The sequence below is a fragment of the Lithobates pipiens genome, unplaced genomic scaffold, assembly GCF_037356315.1.
Source record: "Lithobates pipiens isolate NorthernLeopardFrog02 unplaced genomic scaffold, aLitPip1_a1.2 Scaffold_10, whole genome shotgun sequence".
Lineage (NCBI taxonomy): Eukaryota > Metazoa > Chordata > Amphibia > Anura > Ranidae > Lithobates > Lithobates pipiens.
In genome coordinates this window covers 74,597,841-74,612,075 of record NW_027507686.1, presented here as the reverse complement: position 1 = coordinate 74,612,075, position 14,235 = coordinate 74,597,841, and the positions used below count along the sequence as shown (strand labels likewise).

Here is a 14,235-nt window from a genome sequence, read left to right as displayed (position 1 = left end):
TCCATTGAGTCCTTCTTTTTGTGGGCCCCTTGCTGCAATTTTGCCCACCCCTCAATTTATTTCTTGGGGACCTCCCATGGTATTAGAATCAGCTCCTGTGCCCTGTACTATAGGATAAAGATAATAGGAATTTTGATGTACCTGTAAATTCCATATCTTGCAGTAAAGTACAAGACAGGGGTCCCTCCTCTTTTCTCTGATCTCCTTACTGCTTGCTTAAACTGGAGCCTTACAAAGTGTGCAAGCTTATATGGATACACTGTGGGGTAGTTCTCGGGAGTGCTTTTCCTAGTGTCTAAACACCTGAAGGTAGTGGCATATAACCAATAGTATTAACTTCTGTATCCTGTACTGTACCCCAAAATATAATTTTTGAAGTACTTGTAAATTCTATATTTTTCTATGTAGGATAAAAATTTATAATATCTGCAATCAGAATCACATGCACACATACAGTATATGATATGCATGCAAGCTTATGGAAAACACTACAAAACCTTTAAAAATCTTGCAAAGCTATCACTTTCTTAACCTAAGAAGACATCTGGCACAGAAGCCAAAAATGCTATATTCTTATCAGAGTAAATTTAGGAAAGGGTTTTTACCCTAAATTTCACTGAATGATCATCAACATCTGCAAGTTATTTTTTTTTTTCTAGTTGTCTTTTAAAAGTTTTCATTCACTAACACACCAACTGTTTTTTTTTGTTTTTTTTTTTTTCCATGGCCCTCTGAACAAAGGAGCATGATTGCATACAGTATAATTGTTCATCAGAGTCTGGCCGGTAATGTGTAATGGGCCAGTGGCAGCCTCGATTGTAGGGAATGATTGTCAGGTATTAGAATTTTTGTTCCAACAGCCATCAATAATGTTATATAATATGGTGTTAGCAGGTGGAAAATACATTTTAACTTGCCAAGCTCCATTCAAAACTACATTTTGAATTTGGGGTGTTGATCCTTAACCAAATACATTCATGTATTTTAAACATTGCTGAGACATAGCTTTAGCTTTTGTTTTGCCCTGTTATTTTAACCCCTTATTCTTTCACTTTATTATAGATTCAAGCTCAATAGATGTCTTGTATCCAGATCCATCAGATTCATATACCGGTGGGCTTTTCCCAGGTTCCACCTCTTTTGACTGGAGTTCCCCAGATAGTAGTGGAGAGGGGAGAAACCAAGAAGGAGGGCAAGAGAGCTGCGAGGAGCGGGCTTTCCGGCCAGGGAACAGTCGCATTCCTGGAAAAGACCACCGGCGTTACTATCACAGTCACTGGAGGCTTGAGTATTTGATGGACTTTAATGCATGTTCTCATAGCATGATCTGTATGGTGTGTGGCAGTTCCCTGGCCACCTTGAAACTCAGCACCATCAAACGACACATTCAGCAGAAACACCCCTATTCCCTCACTTGGACTCCCTGTGAAAAGGAGGTCATCATTGGTGGCTGGGATGCCCATCTATGTGTTGATGCTCAGACCCTTACAGGTGGCGAAGAGCAGGGGGCAGGTAAATCTTGGTCTACAAATATCAAGTCTGGCAGTGGTCAATTCCAGGATACTTTTCATTGACAATATTCAAAACTACAGGCCTAGTATTCCTGGAAGCCGATTTCCAGGGGTCCGTTATTAAATGGTGTGGGGGCCTGTTGCCCAAACACACACAGATGGTAAGCAAAGTGTTTACTTTGCTACCATTATTCCTGCAGTTAAAATCGACTTTTAAGGGTTTAACAGACAATCAAAGCAACAGTCCATTCACCTGCACAGAGAACCCTTGCACACACACACTCGGCAGAACAGTAGGACCATGTCAGTACAATCGAGTGAAATTTTGAGTGTTCAGTATGAAAAGAGCAGAAAGCTCTTGTGTTTACTAGGCTTTTTTTGTCTTGTCACTATGTTAAGCATTTGTGTATTTTGTCTTGTAAAGAATTCCTTTCCACCATGTCTCATATTTTGGTTCATTTTTTTAGAATGTGTTTCCATCTACATCTCTATATATAATTTTATATATATACATATGTGCATCTTAATTAGCGTATGTGTAAACGCCTCCCTTCCTCTTTCTACAGATGATAGTACAGTTACACCTGGTCCAAAAAAGAAGCGTCGTCGTCTTCCTCTGGCATCAAAAGGATCATGGCGTCCTCTATTAGGATCTGAGATTTCTCTGCCTCCACCTCCAGACAGAAGCCAAATAGAACAGTACATGAATGAGTCTTTTAAACAATGGTTACGATTAGAGTTTTTGATGGATTATGATTGTCAAGGGGACACATTGTATTGTATGATGTGTGCAACAGCCTTACCAACTCTCAGTATTAATGATATTAAAAAGCACATATTGGACAATCATCCCACATCAATTTATTTCAACACTGCACAGAAAGGTATTATAGTAGAGTCATGGATAAACCGTAAGGCGGCTCCAGAAGAGATTGTAGATGTTGAGGATGAAATGGATGAAGATGAGGAAGAAGATGCAGAGGTTGATCTGACAAAAAATTTAGACGAAGAGGATTATTTGGTAGAGAAAACCATTACAGATCCAAGACCGCAAAAAAATGTGGGGAAAGAAAATGTTAATGGAGAAACCAAGGAAAATGGACAGCAAAAAAATGTTGAGCCTTTGGAAAAAGATGGTCTCAAACTTGGCAATGCTCAACAGTTGAAGAAAACTAAGTTAGAGTCCAGAAATGTGACATCACTGGAGGAAGAAAAGATTGGAGAAGAAAAAGAAGAAACCAATGTTGAAGAGGCAAAGCTCCAAGATGAGGGCTTGAAAGCTGAAGTAGTGAAGAAGCTAGAGGAGCACGAAAAGATTAGAGAGGCACAGCTGGAGAAAGCGACACAGAAAAGTAATGAGCCACAACTGTTGGAGGATGAGAAACTTAAAGCTAGTGAAACAAATCTCTTACAAGAGGGGCAAAGGAAGACTAAAGGGGCACAGCTGCTCATGGAAGAGACGCATAAAGCTAAAGAGGCACAGGAGAAGGAAAGAAAAGCTTATGAGTATTGAAGACCCATTGCTGGGGAATGAGGAGTTAAAAGTTAAAAAGTTGCAATCACTTGAAGAACAATGTAAGGCTGCAGAGGCACAGTTGGAAGATGATCAAGCAAAAGTGTCTAACCATATGGAACTTGTGAAAGCGGTCCAAACACTGTCAAATGAAAAGCAGTGTGTGCAAGAAAAAGTGAAAATAGGGAGCCAACAGACTGAACCGATCATGAGACTTAAAGGACCGGTTCCTGCTTCAGCTGTGGAGACGATAGTTGGGAATATCAAAAATGAGCAGGAGAAGCATAATTGTCCAAAGCTGATAGAAGAAGGGCAGAAACTATCAACTCCAGAGAAACGTATAATTCAGGTGCAACAAGTTCCACAAGTACAGCAAGCTCCAGCAGTGTTGGGAATTGGAGTTCCCCTGTTAAAAAGTGAGTGACATCCATAATAGTGAAGCTACAGCAATTTGATAAGCATCAGTATTATATTTATTTTACTGTATGTCCATTCATATTCTTTTCTGTTTGTTTTCCTTTTTTACAGTGGAAACTCCAGCACCCATTCTTATCACACGGGTCTCTGTTCTACCAGAGCATACAGTGATTACACCTCCAAAACCAAAGCCCTCTACCTCCACTTCTGACACTTCAAAAAACTATCGGGTTATTGCTCCCAAAGTTATTACAGTTCCGGAAGACCTCCAGATACAAAAGGCATCATCCTCTGTTAACACCGAGCCTTCTCTATGGCCTGCAGGGGTTGACCCTGCCATATGGGAGGTTAGTTTGTGTAAAGATAATGGCGGTAATTCCATTACAAATTTCCAGGGCCTGGCTTATCAAATGCGTTGGCGCTCACATTACCTGATGGACTACAATGGACTGCGAGGAAGTGTGGTCTGCATGTATTGTTGCTCTTCACTAACTGTACTGAAAGATAGTAGCATAAAAAGACACATTGTACAGAAGCACCCTCATACATCCAACTTCTCTGCTGAGCAAAAGGCAGCTGTCCTCCTTGACTGGGAAAATAAGCTGGCTGAAGTAAAGAAACTGATGGCAAAGCATAACATGGAAGGAATTGTTCTAGGAGGTAAGAGGAACATTAAGAAAGTATTTGTTTTTTATATGCGTAGAATGAATTTATAGAGGATATTTACCCTAGGAAAAAATGGTAATAGCAGCTACAAATACTGTAGCCGCTGACCTTTAATAAAATAACACTTGCCATCTTTGCCCGATCCAGTTCTTCTGTCTTTGGGTCCCTGGCACCAGTATTTTTAGTGTGGAAAGCCAGATGTGACTCCTTTTGGCTTCACAATTGTCCTCCCACCACACATATGCTTTGTGAATAATCCCACATCCTTCTGGGATTTGTAGCATGGCTTAAAAGGCTGCGGCAAAGCGGGCACCCCCAAGGTGTGTCCAGATGTGATGGGGGGGGGGGATTTTAAGACTTTTATATATAATTAATATTATTATTTTTTTTTATTATCTTTTGGCCAATAAAGGTAATAGCAGGCATTAGAGCTGCACGATTAATTGTCAGGAATCGTTACTGTGATTTTTATTGTTGCGATCTTGAGAAGTGTTTCACGATTCTTTCTATGCAAAGAATCCTCTGCTCTTCCGAAGCCGCAGTCTTCCAAAGGAAGAAAAAAAAAAACAGGGCAGTCTGCCAAGAATCACAACATTCTTTAACAGTGGAACTTAAGTATAAACATTGTACCAATTTATTAAATAAACAGACTTCATGTGTAAATGAGGAAAGTTTAACCTCTTGCCGACTGGCTCACGCTGATATACGTCGGCAGAAGGGCACGTGCAGGCATATTAACGTAACTGTATATTGCCCTTTTAAGAAGCATTTTGCAAGCGTGTGCACTCCGTGAGTGTGATCGCGGGTCCCGCGAACTCTGTCCGCAGGAATACCTGCGATCATCTCATGGAGTGGAAGAACAGGAAAATGCTGATGTATAATCATTTCCCCATTGTGCCTAGTGACACTGATCACAGATCCCTGTAATCAGTAGCGGTGATCAGTGTCGTGCCACACATAGCCCCCCCACAGTTACAATCACTCCCTAGAACACACTTAACCCCTTCACTGCCCTCTAGGGGTTAACCCCTTCACTGCTAGTCACATTTACACAGCACTCAATACATTTCTAATCGCACTGATCGCTGTATAAACGTGAATGGTCCCAAAATAGCACCAAAAGTGTCCGATCTGTCTGCTATAATGTTGCAGTCACGATAAAAATTGCTGATTGCAGCAATTACTAGTAAAAAAAAATTTTTTATAAAACTATCCCCTATTTTATAGCTGCTATAATGTTTGCGCAAACCAATCAATAAACGCTTATTGTGTTTTTTCTTTTTTTTTTTCTTTTACCAAAAATATGTAGAAGAATAAGTATGGGCCTAAACTGAGGGGGGAAAAAAGTGTGTGGTTTTTATTTTTTATTTTTTTTATACATTTTTTGGGATATTTTATTATAGTAAAAAATTAGTTTTTTATTTTTTTGTAAAAATTTTCGCGCATATATAATAATATTATATATATATATATATATATATATATATATATATATCTCGCAAAAAATAAAAATCGCAGAGGTGATCAAATACCACCAAAAGAAAGCTCTATTTGTGCGGAAAAAACAAACGTCAATCTTGTTTGGGAGCCACATCGCAGAACCGTGCAATTGTCCGTTAAAGCGACGCAGTGCCGAACCGCAAAAAGTGCTCTGGTCTTTGGCCAGCCAAATGGTCTAAGGCTTAAGTGGTTAAAAACTAAACCTTTTTCTGACATTTGTTGGTTTCAAGTTAAAATCGTTTAATTTTCTAGCAAAAAAATAAAAAATTAGAACCCCCAAACAGTATATATATATATATATATATATATATATATATATATATATATATATATATTATTTTTAGTAGCGACCCTAGAGAATAAAATGGTGGCTGTTGCAAAATTTTATGTCGCACTATATTTGTGCAGCGGTCTTTCAAATGCAATTTTTATTTTTTTTTGTAAAAAAAACTAACCTGTAAAGTTAGCCCAATTTTTAATTTTTTTTGTATAATGTGAAAGATTTTACGTCACGAGAATAGTGATCTTTTTATTCTAAGCAAAAAAATTGTGATTCTCCTTTTGTCCAGAATCGTGCAGCTCTATCAGGCATGCTTTTGTTTTGTTTTCTGTTCATATACAGACCGTTTACATGTGTAAAAATTACTGACAGGTTAGTTTTTAATCTGTGAAATATGATCTTCATGACATTCTTGCTAGTCGCTGCAACAGGTAACCCCAGTTCACACTCCCCTAACAGTTGTAGGGACATTTGCTCTGTACCTTTCAATGGTACTGATGTCTAGAATTCTGTGACCCTACAATTATAGAGTTTGCCTTGTTATCGGAGTCCTCCTTAGGTTCTCTGGGTGAGGCTGCATCCCTTGCCTTATCGACTGCGGTCTCTACTACAGTTACACAAGACCTTGTGGCCATATTCACCCAGTTTTTCTCTGGTTCTGTCCACAGAGGTTCTAACCGTGCTCACATCCATTTCCTTGCAGTGTCAATTGCTTATCTACTAACAGCCTTTTTTTTAAATACTTTTCTACAAGTTAATTTTTTTTTTGCTAGAAAATTACTTAGAACCAAATATTATTATATATTTTTTTTCTCTTTAGTTCATTGATGGACACAGCTCCTTTAAATCTTGACCTTAGGGTTATCATGCCACCTTCAGGAGAGGACTAGACAGAACATGTAAAAATAGCAAGTCTGCACAGCACAGCACCGCACAGGGGGCGGTCCCATTGGCTATAACCCCTCACCCTGCTTCCACAGCTCAGTTTTTTTCTGCCTAGTGTAGGACCTGGCTCCGTGAGGGGAATTTTTTTTTTTTTTTTCTGCAATTTTGATCCTGTGATCTACAATCAACAGCCGGGCTGGGGGAAAGGCTGGATTATATAGATCATTGCAGTCTCCCCAGCCTAGCCATTGAGCGTGAGCAGACCCTAGCTATGTGCTGGGTCAGCCACGACATGCCCCTTATGGTCCAGGAGCGGCCGGTGGGCTATATGCTTCAGGGCACACATATGACCGGGCTACTGCTGTCTGTAACAGTGTGCCGTGGCCAACACCCACTCCGTACTGCTCGGGTGATGGGTCTGTGGTGGAATGCGTCTAGCAGTCCTGACAGGAAGGTAAAATATGGATCCCCCGGCCTCGGCAGGATGGAGCAGCTGGGCATTCCCTGGGAGGTCAACCAGGGGGGTCTCTCGCTCTCCCTTTCCTTTCTAATGCATTCCCTCCTCCCCCTGCTGGGACCACTGTGTGACTGGGCATGAGGTGCGGTGTATGTACCTGGCCGGGGGGGCTCTGGGCCTTGGCGGGGGGTGTTGCGCTGGCTGTCAGGGTCCGCTTTTTTCTTTACCTGCTTTTTTTCCTGTCACAGTGAGGTAATCGGGGTGTTTGCCATGAGGGGAGTCTGCCGCGCGGGCTGCGGCCATTTTCCTGTAGCCTTATGGGGTGTATATGCTGTCAGCCATTTTCTAGAAGGTTCGTGGCCATTTTCTTGGTGATTGTTTTGCTAGAACGGCCGGTACTTTGTGACTGATACAGGGCAGAGCAGACGGCGGCAGTCAGAAGCCAGTGCTTCTTCCCCAGACATCCCTGCTATTGCAACTGGCTCACCTGCACAAAATGCAGTGCCTATGGATGTTTTGTCGTTGGTCCTGGAGACCTTTGTTGCCAGGGTTGCGGGTGCAAGGGGGTAAACGCCCCCTGTCTTCTGGGGAAAGCTCTGATTCAGATCTGGGCCCTGCGGTGACAGACGGCCCCTGTTCTAATGTGTCAGAGGATGCGGACCAGGACCGTTTGCACAGTTAGAATGGTTAGCGCAGCCCGCCTGGCTCGGCAGGTAAGCGTTTCCAGTCCGACAAGGCACCAGCTGAAGGACAAAAGCAACAAATCAGCCTGCGAGCAAAAATGTTACCGCATGAAGGGTTGCCCCCGCCCGACTCTCTCGAGTGGGGGGTCGCCTTGGGGAGTTTGCAGCTTGGTGGACCTCCCTACTGTCCGACCAGTGGGTTTGCGAACTGGTTTCATCGGGATACAAGATTCTTTCCCTCCAACCTTCATCTGCTTCTGGCTCATTGGGAAGCCCTGTTCGGGGCAGTACAGGACCTGCTGCTGCGCGGGATGATAGTACCTGTACCAACGCTGGAAAGTTTTCAGGGATTCTACTCCAATCTGTTTGTAGTCCCAAAGAAGGAAGGGGTACGTTCAATCCTGGACCTCAAGGCCCTCAACAGCTTTGTGAAAGTGCAAAGGTTCAGGATGGAATCAGTTGCTCCGTGGTCGCTGCACTCCATCAGGGGGACTTCCTGGCGTCCTTGGATATCAAGGATGCATACTTACATGTACCTATATGCGCACGGGAGCCGACACGCGCGGCAGCTCCATTGTTGCAAATGCCGCGCTCAGTGCGCCTGCGCATGCGCCATAGACAGCGGTGCCTGTCTTCAGGCAAATATCTCCTAAACCGTATAGGTTTAGGAGATATTTCTTGGACCTACAGGTAAGCCTTAATCTAGGCTTACCTGTAGGTCAAAGTGGTTTGTAAGGGTTTACAACCACTTTAAGGCTTAGGCGGCGTACACACGCGGGGACTGTCTGCCGAAACTAAGTTCGTCAAACAGTCCGCTCAAACTTTTGAATGAACGAACACGCCCACACACGGCACTTTTTGAGCGGACAAATACGGCAAACTTTGTTCGTCGTACTAAGTCCGCGCAACTTTTGAAATGAGCGGACTCGCCCACACATGAGGCAACAGTCCGCTCATTTCGAGCGCGTGTCAAGGTAGGCGGGGCCCGCGACGGAGACGTCGCGGGCTCCGCCGCCTGGAATGGACTTAAAGGGGAACCCCAACGCCGAAAAAAATCGGCGTGGGGGTCCCCCCAAAGTACACAACAGACCCTTGTCCGAGCACGCTACCCGGCCGGCCAGGAAAGGGGGGCGAGCGAGCGCGCCCCCCCTCCTGAGCCGTACCAGGCCGCGTGCCCTCAACATGGGGGGTGCCTTGGGGAAGGGGGGGCCGCGCGGCCCCCCCACCCCAAAGCACCTTGTCCCCATGTTGATGAGGACAAGGGCCTCTTCCCGACAACCCTGGCCGTTGGTTGTCGGGGTCTGCGGGCGGGGGGCTTATCGGAATCCGGGAGCCCCCTTTAATAAGGGGGCCCCCGGATACCGGCCCCCCACCCTATGTGAATGAGTATGGGGTACAATGTACCCCTACCCATTCACCTGTAAAATAAAAGTACCCAAAAAAAAAACACAACACACGAGATAAAATATTTTATTGCACAGCTCCGGGGGTCTTCCGTCTTCGGGGGTCTTGTCCGCCTCTTCGGTTCTTCTGCCGGGCCACCGCGCCTTCTTATAGCTCTTTTGCAGGCGTTGGCCCGGTCTTCTGTCGCCGCCTTCCGTTCTTCTGTCAGCCTTCCGTTCTTCTGCCAGGCCACCGCGCCTTCTTATAGCTCTTTTGCAGGCGGTGGCCCGGTCTTCTGTCGCCGCTGTCGCCGCCGCGTTCCGTTCTTGTTCTTCTTGTTCTTCTTCTTCTTCTCCAGGAGATGTTGACACGTCGCTCTCTCCGGCCGGAATGCCAGAGCCGCGCTGAGCGGCCACTTATATAGTGACAATGGGGCGGTGTCACATGGTATATGTCACATGGGTTGGTCACATGGTGACCCCGCCCCCTTACAATGTCATAGTCCCCATGTGACATCAACCCATGTGACCAACCCATGTGACATATACCATGTGACACCGCCCCATTGTCACTATATAAGTGGCCGCTCAGCGCGGCTCTGGCATTCCGGAGAGAGCGACGTGTCAACATCTCCCGGAGAAGAAGAAGAAGAACAAGAAGAAGAACAAGAACGGAACGCGGCGGCGACAGCGGCGACAGAAGACCGGGCCACCGCCTGCAAAAGAGCTATAAGAAGGCGCGGTGGCCCGGCAGAAGAACGGAAGGCGGCGACAGAAGAACGGAAGGCGGCGACAGAAGACCGGGCCACCGCCTGCAAAAGAGCTATAAGAAGGCGCGGTGGCCCGGCAGAAGAACCGAAGAGGGGGACAAGACCCCCGAAGACGGAAGACCCCCGGAGCTGTGCAATAAAATATTTTATCTCGTGTGTTGTGTTTTTTTTTTGGGTACTTTTATTTTACAGGTGAATGGGTAGGGGTACATTGTACCCCATACTCATTCACATAGGGTGGGGGGCCGGTATCCGGGGGCCCCCTTATTAAAGGGGGCTCCCGGATTCCGATAAGCCCCCCGCCCGCAGACCCCGACAACCAACGGCCAGGGTTGTCGGGAAGAGGCCCTTGTCCTCATCAACATGGGGACAAGGTGCTTTGGGGTGGGGGGGCCGCGCGGCCCCCCCTTCCCCAAGGCACCCCCCATGTTGAGGGCACGCGGCCTGGTACGGCTCAGGAGGGGGGGCGCGCTCGCTTGCCCCCCTTTCCTGGCCGGCCGGGTAGCGTGCTCGGACAAGGGTCTGTTGTGGACTTTGGGGGGACCCCCACGCCGATTTTTTTCGGTGTTGGGGTTCCCCTTTAAGTCCATACCAGGCGGCGGAGCCCGCAACGTCTCCTTCGTGGGCCCCGCCTACCTGGAGACGCGCTCGAAATGAGCAGACTTTCCTCCGAGCGGGAACAGTTTGCTCATTTCGAAAGTTGCCTACACACGGGCGGACTGTTCGCTCAAACCAAGTTTCAGCGGACAGTTTTTCGGAATTTCCGAAAAACTTTGTTCGTCAAACTGTCCGCTGAAACTGTCCGCTGAAAGCCCACACACGGGCGGACTGTCCGCTGAAACACTGTTCAGCGGACAAAGTTGAGCGAACAGTCCCCGCGTGTGTACGCGGCCTTACCTGTAGGTCCAAGAAATATCTCCTAAACCTATACGGTTTAGGAGATTTTTACCCGAAGACAGCCACCACTGTCTATGGCGCATGCGCGTAGACAGCGGCGGGCAGGCGCACTGGGCAGGCCACAGATCGCAGCGATATGCCGCGAGTGTCGGCTCCAGTGCGCATGCGCGGGAGTGACGTCCTCATGGCTCAGAATTACAGTGCCGGAGCAGCTCCAGGATACATGGCAGCGGCGAAGAGGAAGACGGAGGACCGCTTCGGGGGCTTCGTTCTCAGGTAAGTTATTCATAATGAGTTAGTATGCTATGCATACTAGCTCATTATGCCTTTGCCTTTACAGGGTGTGTTTTTTTTTCCCTTTACTTCCTCTTGAAGGCAACGCGGGATCACAATTGTGGGTTACTTAGACGACCTCCTTCTGAGGGCAGCTTCCGCCTCAGAATTAAGGGAGGACGTAGCGATCACCATACAGACTCTCCGGGAGTTTGGTTGGGTACTGAATCTAAAAAAGTCGGTGTTAGTGCTGACTCAAAGCCTGGAGTACCTGGGCTGACAGACCGAGGTCTGTCAGACTCGGTAATTTCCACTATGCTGAGGGCATGGAGGTCCTCTTCTCTGAAGATTTAACATCGTACATGGAAGGCTTACATCTCCATGTGTGAGGAGATGGGGTGACGTCCGTGCACATACTCAGTTTCCAGGATCCTGCTGTTTTTACAGCGAGGAGAGGATCAGAAACTTTCCTTGAGCACCATCAAGGGCCAGATATCAGCCTTGGCTGTCTCTTTCCAACGTCCCTTGGTGACTCACTCATTGAGTACATTTGTGCAAGGAGTTTGACACGTAGCCCCTCCGGTTCAACCACCGCTACCTCCGTGGGATTTGAATCTGGTGCTATCGGTTCTTCAGAAACCGCCATTTGAAAATATTAGGGAGATTCCCTTGTTGACTCTTTCTTGGAAAGTAGTCTTTCTGGTAGCTATTACATATGCCAGGCGGGTTTGTGAGTTGGCAGCCTTGTCATGCAAGTCTCCTTACTTGGTCCTCCACAAGAATAAGGCGGTGCTATGTCCGCAGCTCTCTTTTCTTCCAAAGGTGGTTTCGGCCTTCCATCTAAAATGAGGACATCATGTTACCATCCCTATGTCCTAAGCTGACACATCTGAAAGAAGTTACTTTACATTCCCTGGATGTGGTCCAGGCTCTACGGGTGCATCTGTCTGCTACGGCTCCTTTCCGGAGGTCAGACTTTTTGTCTCGGTGGCTGGTCTGAAGAAAAAGGTCTGGTGGTCTTGTCGACCACCATCTCTCGGTGGATCAGACAAATTGTGGTTCAGGCCTATGCCTTAAAGGGGTGGGTACCCCCTTTGTCCTGTCGCAGCTCATTCCACCTGGGCAATTGGAGCCTCCTGGGCTATCCGACATCAAGCGCCTGTTTCCCAGGTGTGTAAGGCAGCGACATGGTCGGCCGTTCACACTTTTACAAAATTCTACAAAGTTGAAGCAAACGCATCTTCGGATGCTTGCTTTGGCCGCAAGGTTTTTCAGATGGCGGTGTAAGGTTGTAATTGAGACTTTCATTAAGTTACAAGTTTGTGAATGCATTTTTTTTTTTGCATAAGTTGGCCGCAGGTTTTAATGGCAGCCGTTTAAGGTGGCAACTTCTCTGTTTGAAGAGTTCCTCTTGTTGTGGCTGAAGTTATTTCTTTCTGTTTCCACCCCTCCCCCTTTTATTCTTTCTTTTTTTACACTGCTTGTGGATGTCCCTAAGGTCAAAATTTAAAGGAGTTGTCTCCGTCAATGAACGAAAGAGGAAATGGGATTTATGTACTCGCCGTAAAATCCTTTTCTCTGAAGTTCATTGACGGACACAGCACCCACCCCTCCTAGTTTTGTTTGTACTGCTTTTTTGATGAACTGAGCCACAGGAAGCAGGGTGAGGAGTTATAGCCAGTGGGACCACCTCCTGGGTGGTACTGTGTAGTCTTGCTGTTTTGCATGTTCTGCCTAGTCCTGAAGGTGGCGTGATAACCGTAAGGTCAAGATTTAAAGGACTTGTATCCGTCAATGAACTTCAGAGAAAAGGATTTTACAGTGAGTACAAAAATCCCAGTTTTTTTCTAACACCCTAGAATAAAATGGTGGTCGTTGCAATACTTTTTGTCACACCGTATTTGCGCAGTGGTCTTACAAGCGCACTTCTTGTCTTATTTTTTAATTAAAAAAAAAACAGTAAAGTTAGCCAAATTATTTTTTTCACATTGTGAATAATAATATTATGCCAAGTAAATTGATACCCAACATGTCATGCTTCAAAATTGCACCTGCTCGTGGAATGGCGACAAACTTTTACTCATAAAAATCTCCAAAATTTACCAGTCTTGAGTTGCAGAGGAGGTCTAGGATTAGGATTATTGCTCTCACTCTAACGATCAAGGCGATACCTCACGTGTGGTTTGAACATCGTTTTTCAAATGCGGGCGCTACTCACGTATGTGTTCGCTTCTGCACACGAGCTCGTCGGGACGGGGTGCTTAAAAAATGTGTTGTTTTTTTTTTTCATTTTATTTTAGATTTTTTATTTTGACAGTTTAAACAAAAAATAAAATTGGGTCACTTTTTATTCCTATTGCAAGGAATGTAAACCTCCCTTGTAATAGAAAAAAAGCACCTCAGATCTCATATTTACACTAAAATGCAAAAAAATAAAAAACCTTTTTTAAGAGCTATGGGCGGAAGTGATGTTTTGACATCATTTCTGCCCTTCCATGCTATGGAGCCGAGCAGGGACCATCTTCCCCCTCAGTCGACAGCCAGGTATCCATGGGAGAGGATGCGATCATCTGGTAGCGGTGGGGGGGAGGCGGCACCTCTCCTGCCGCAGATAAAAGTGATCTTGTGGCAAATCCACCATGGAGGTTACCTTTTATCTTAAAGAGACATGCACTCTGTTCCTGAAAATACCAAGGTTATGGCAGCTAGCTGCTGCCATAACCCTGTTTTTTTGCATCAAAGTACCAGCGTACGGGTATGCCGATTTGCGTCACGTGGTTAAAGGAGAGCATTTCAGCTCCTATTGATGCGGTACATTCTACTCAGCTGTCTTTAATATTTAGGTCTTTCAGAGCTCTTAGAATTGCAAAGACCTGCTCTTTGAGGTATTCCATGTAGATTAAAAGCACTCTGATGGGTCCTGGAAACCCCCTGCGCCCTAACTAGGTTTTGGGAAGGACTTTGATAAACAGTGGTCTATATCCACTGTGGATCTGCCAGT

The 14,235-nt window shown here is 45.7% G+C and overlaps 1 protein-coding gene across 1 annotated transcript in view; it reads left to right on the top strand.

Moving 5' to 3' along the window:
- Positions 1 to 745: 745 nt before the first annotated feature.
- The window catches only part of LOC143925474 (zinc finger translocation-associated protein-like), a 62,357-nt gene continuing 48,867 nt past the window's right edge, over positions 746 to 14,235 (top strand). The window contains exons 1-4 of the mRNA XM_077449999.1: positions 746 to 785; positions 1,063 to 1,512; positions 2,078 to 2,988; positions 3,837 to 4,101. Of these exons, the coding sequence (XP_077306125.1) occupies positions 746 to 785; positions 1,063 to 1,512; positions 2,078 to 2,988; positions 3,837 to 4,101 (1,666 nt within the window). The remainder of the gene's footprint in view (positions 786 to 1,062; positions 1,513 to 2,077; positions 2,989 to 3,836; positions 4,102 to 14,235) is intronic.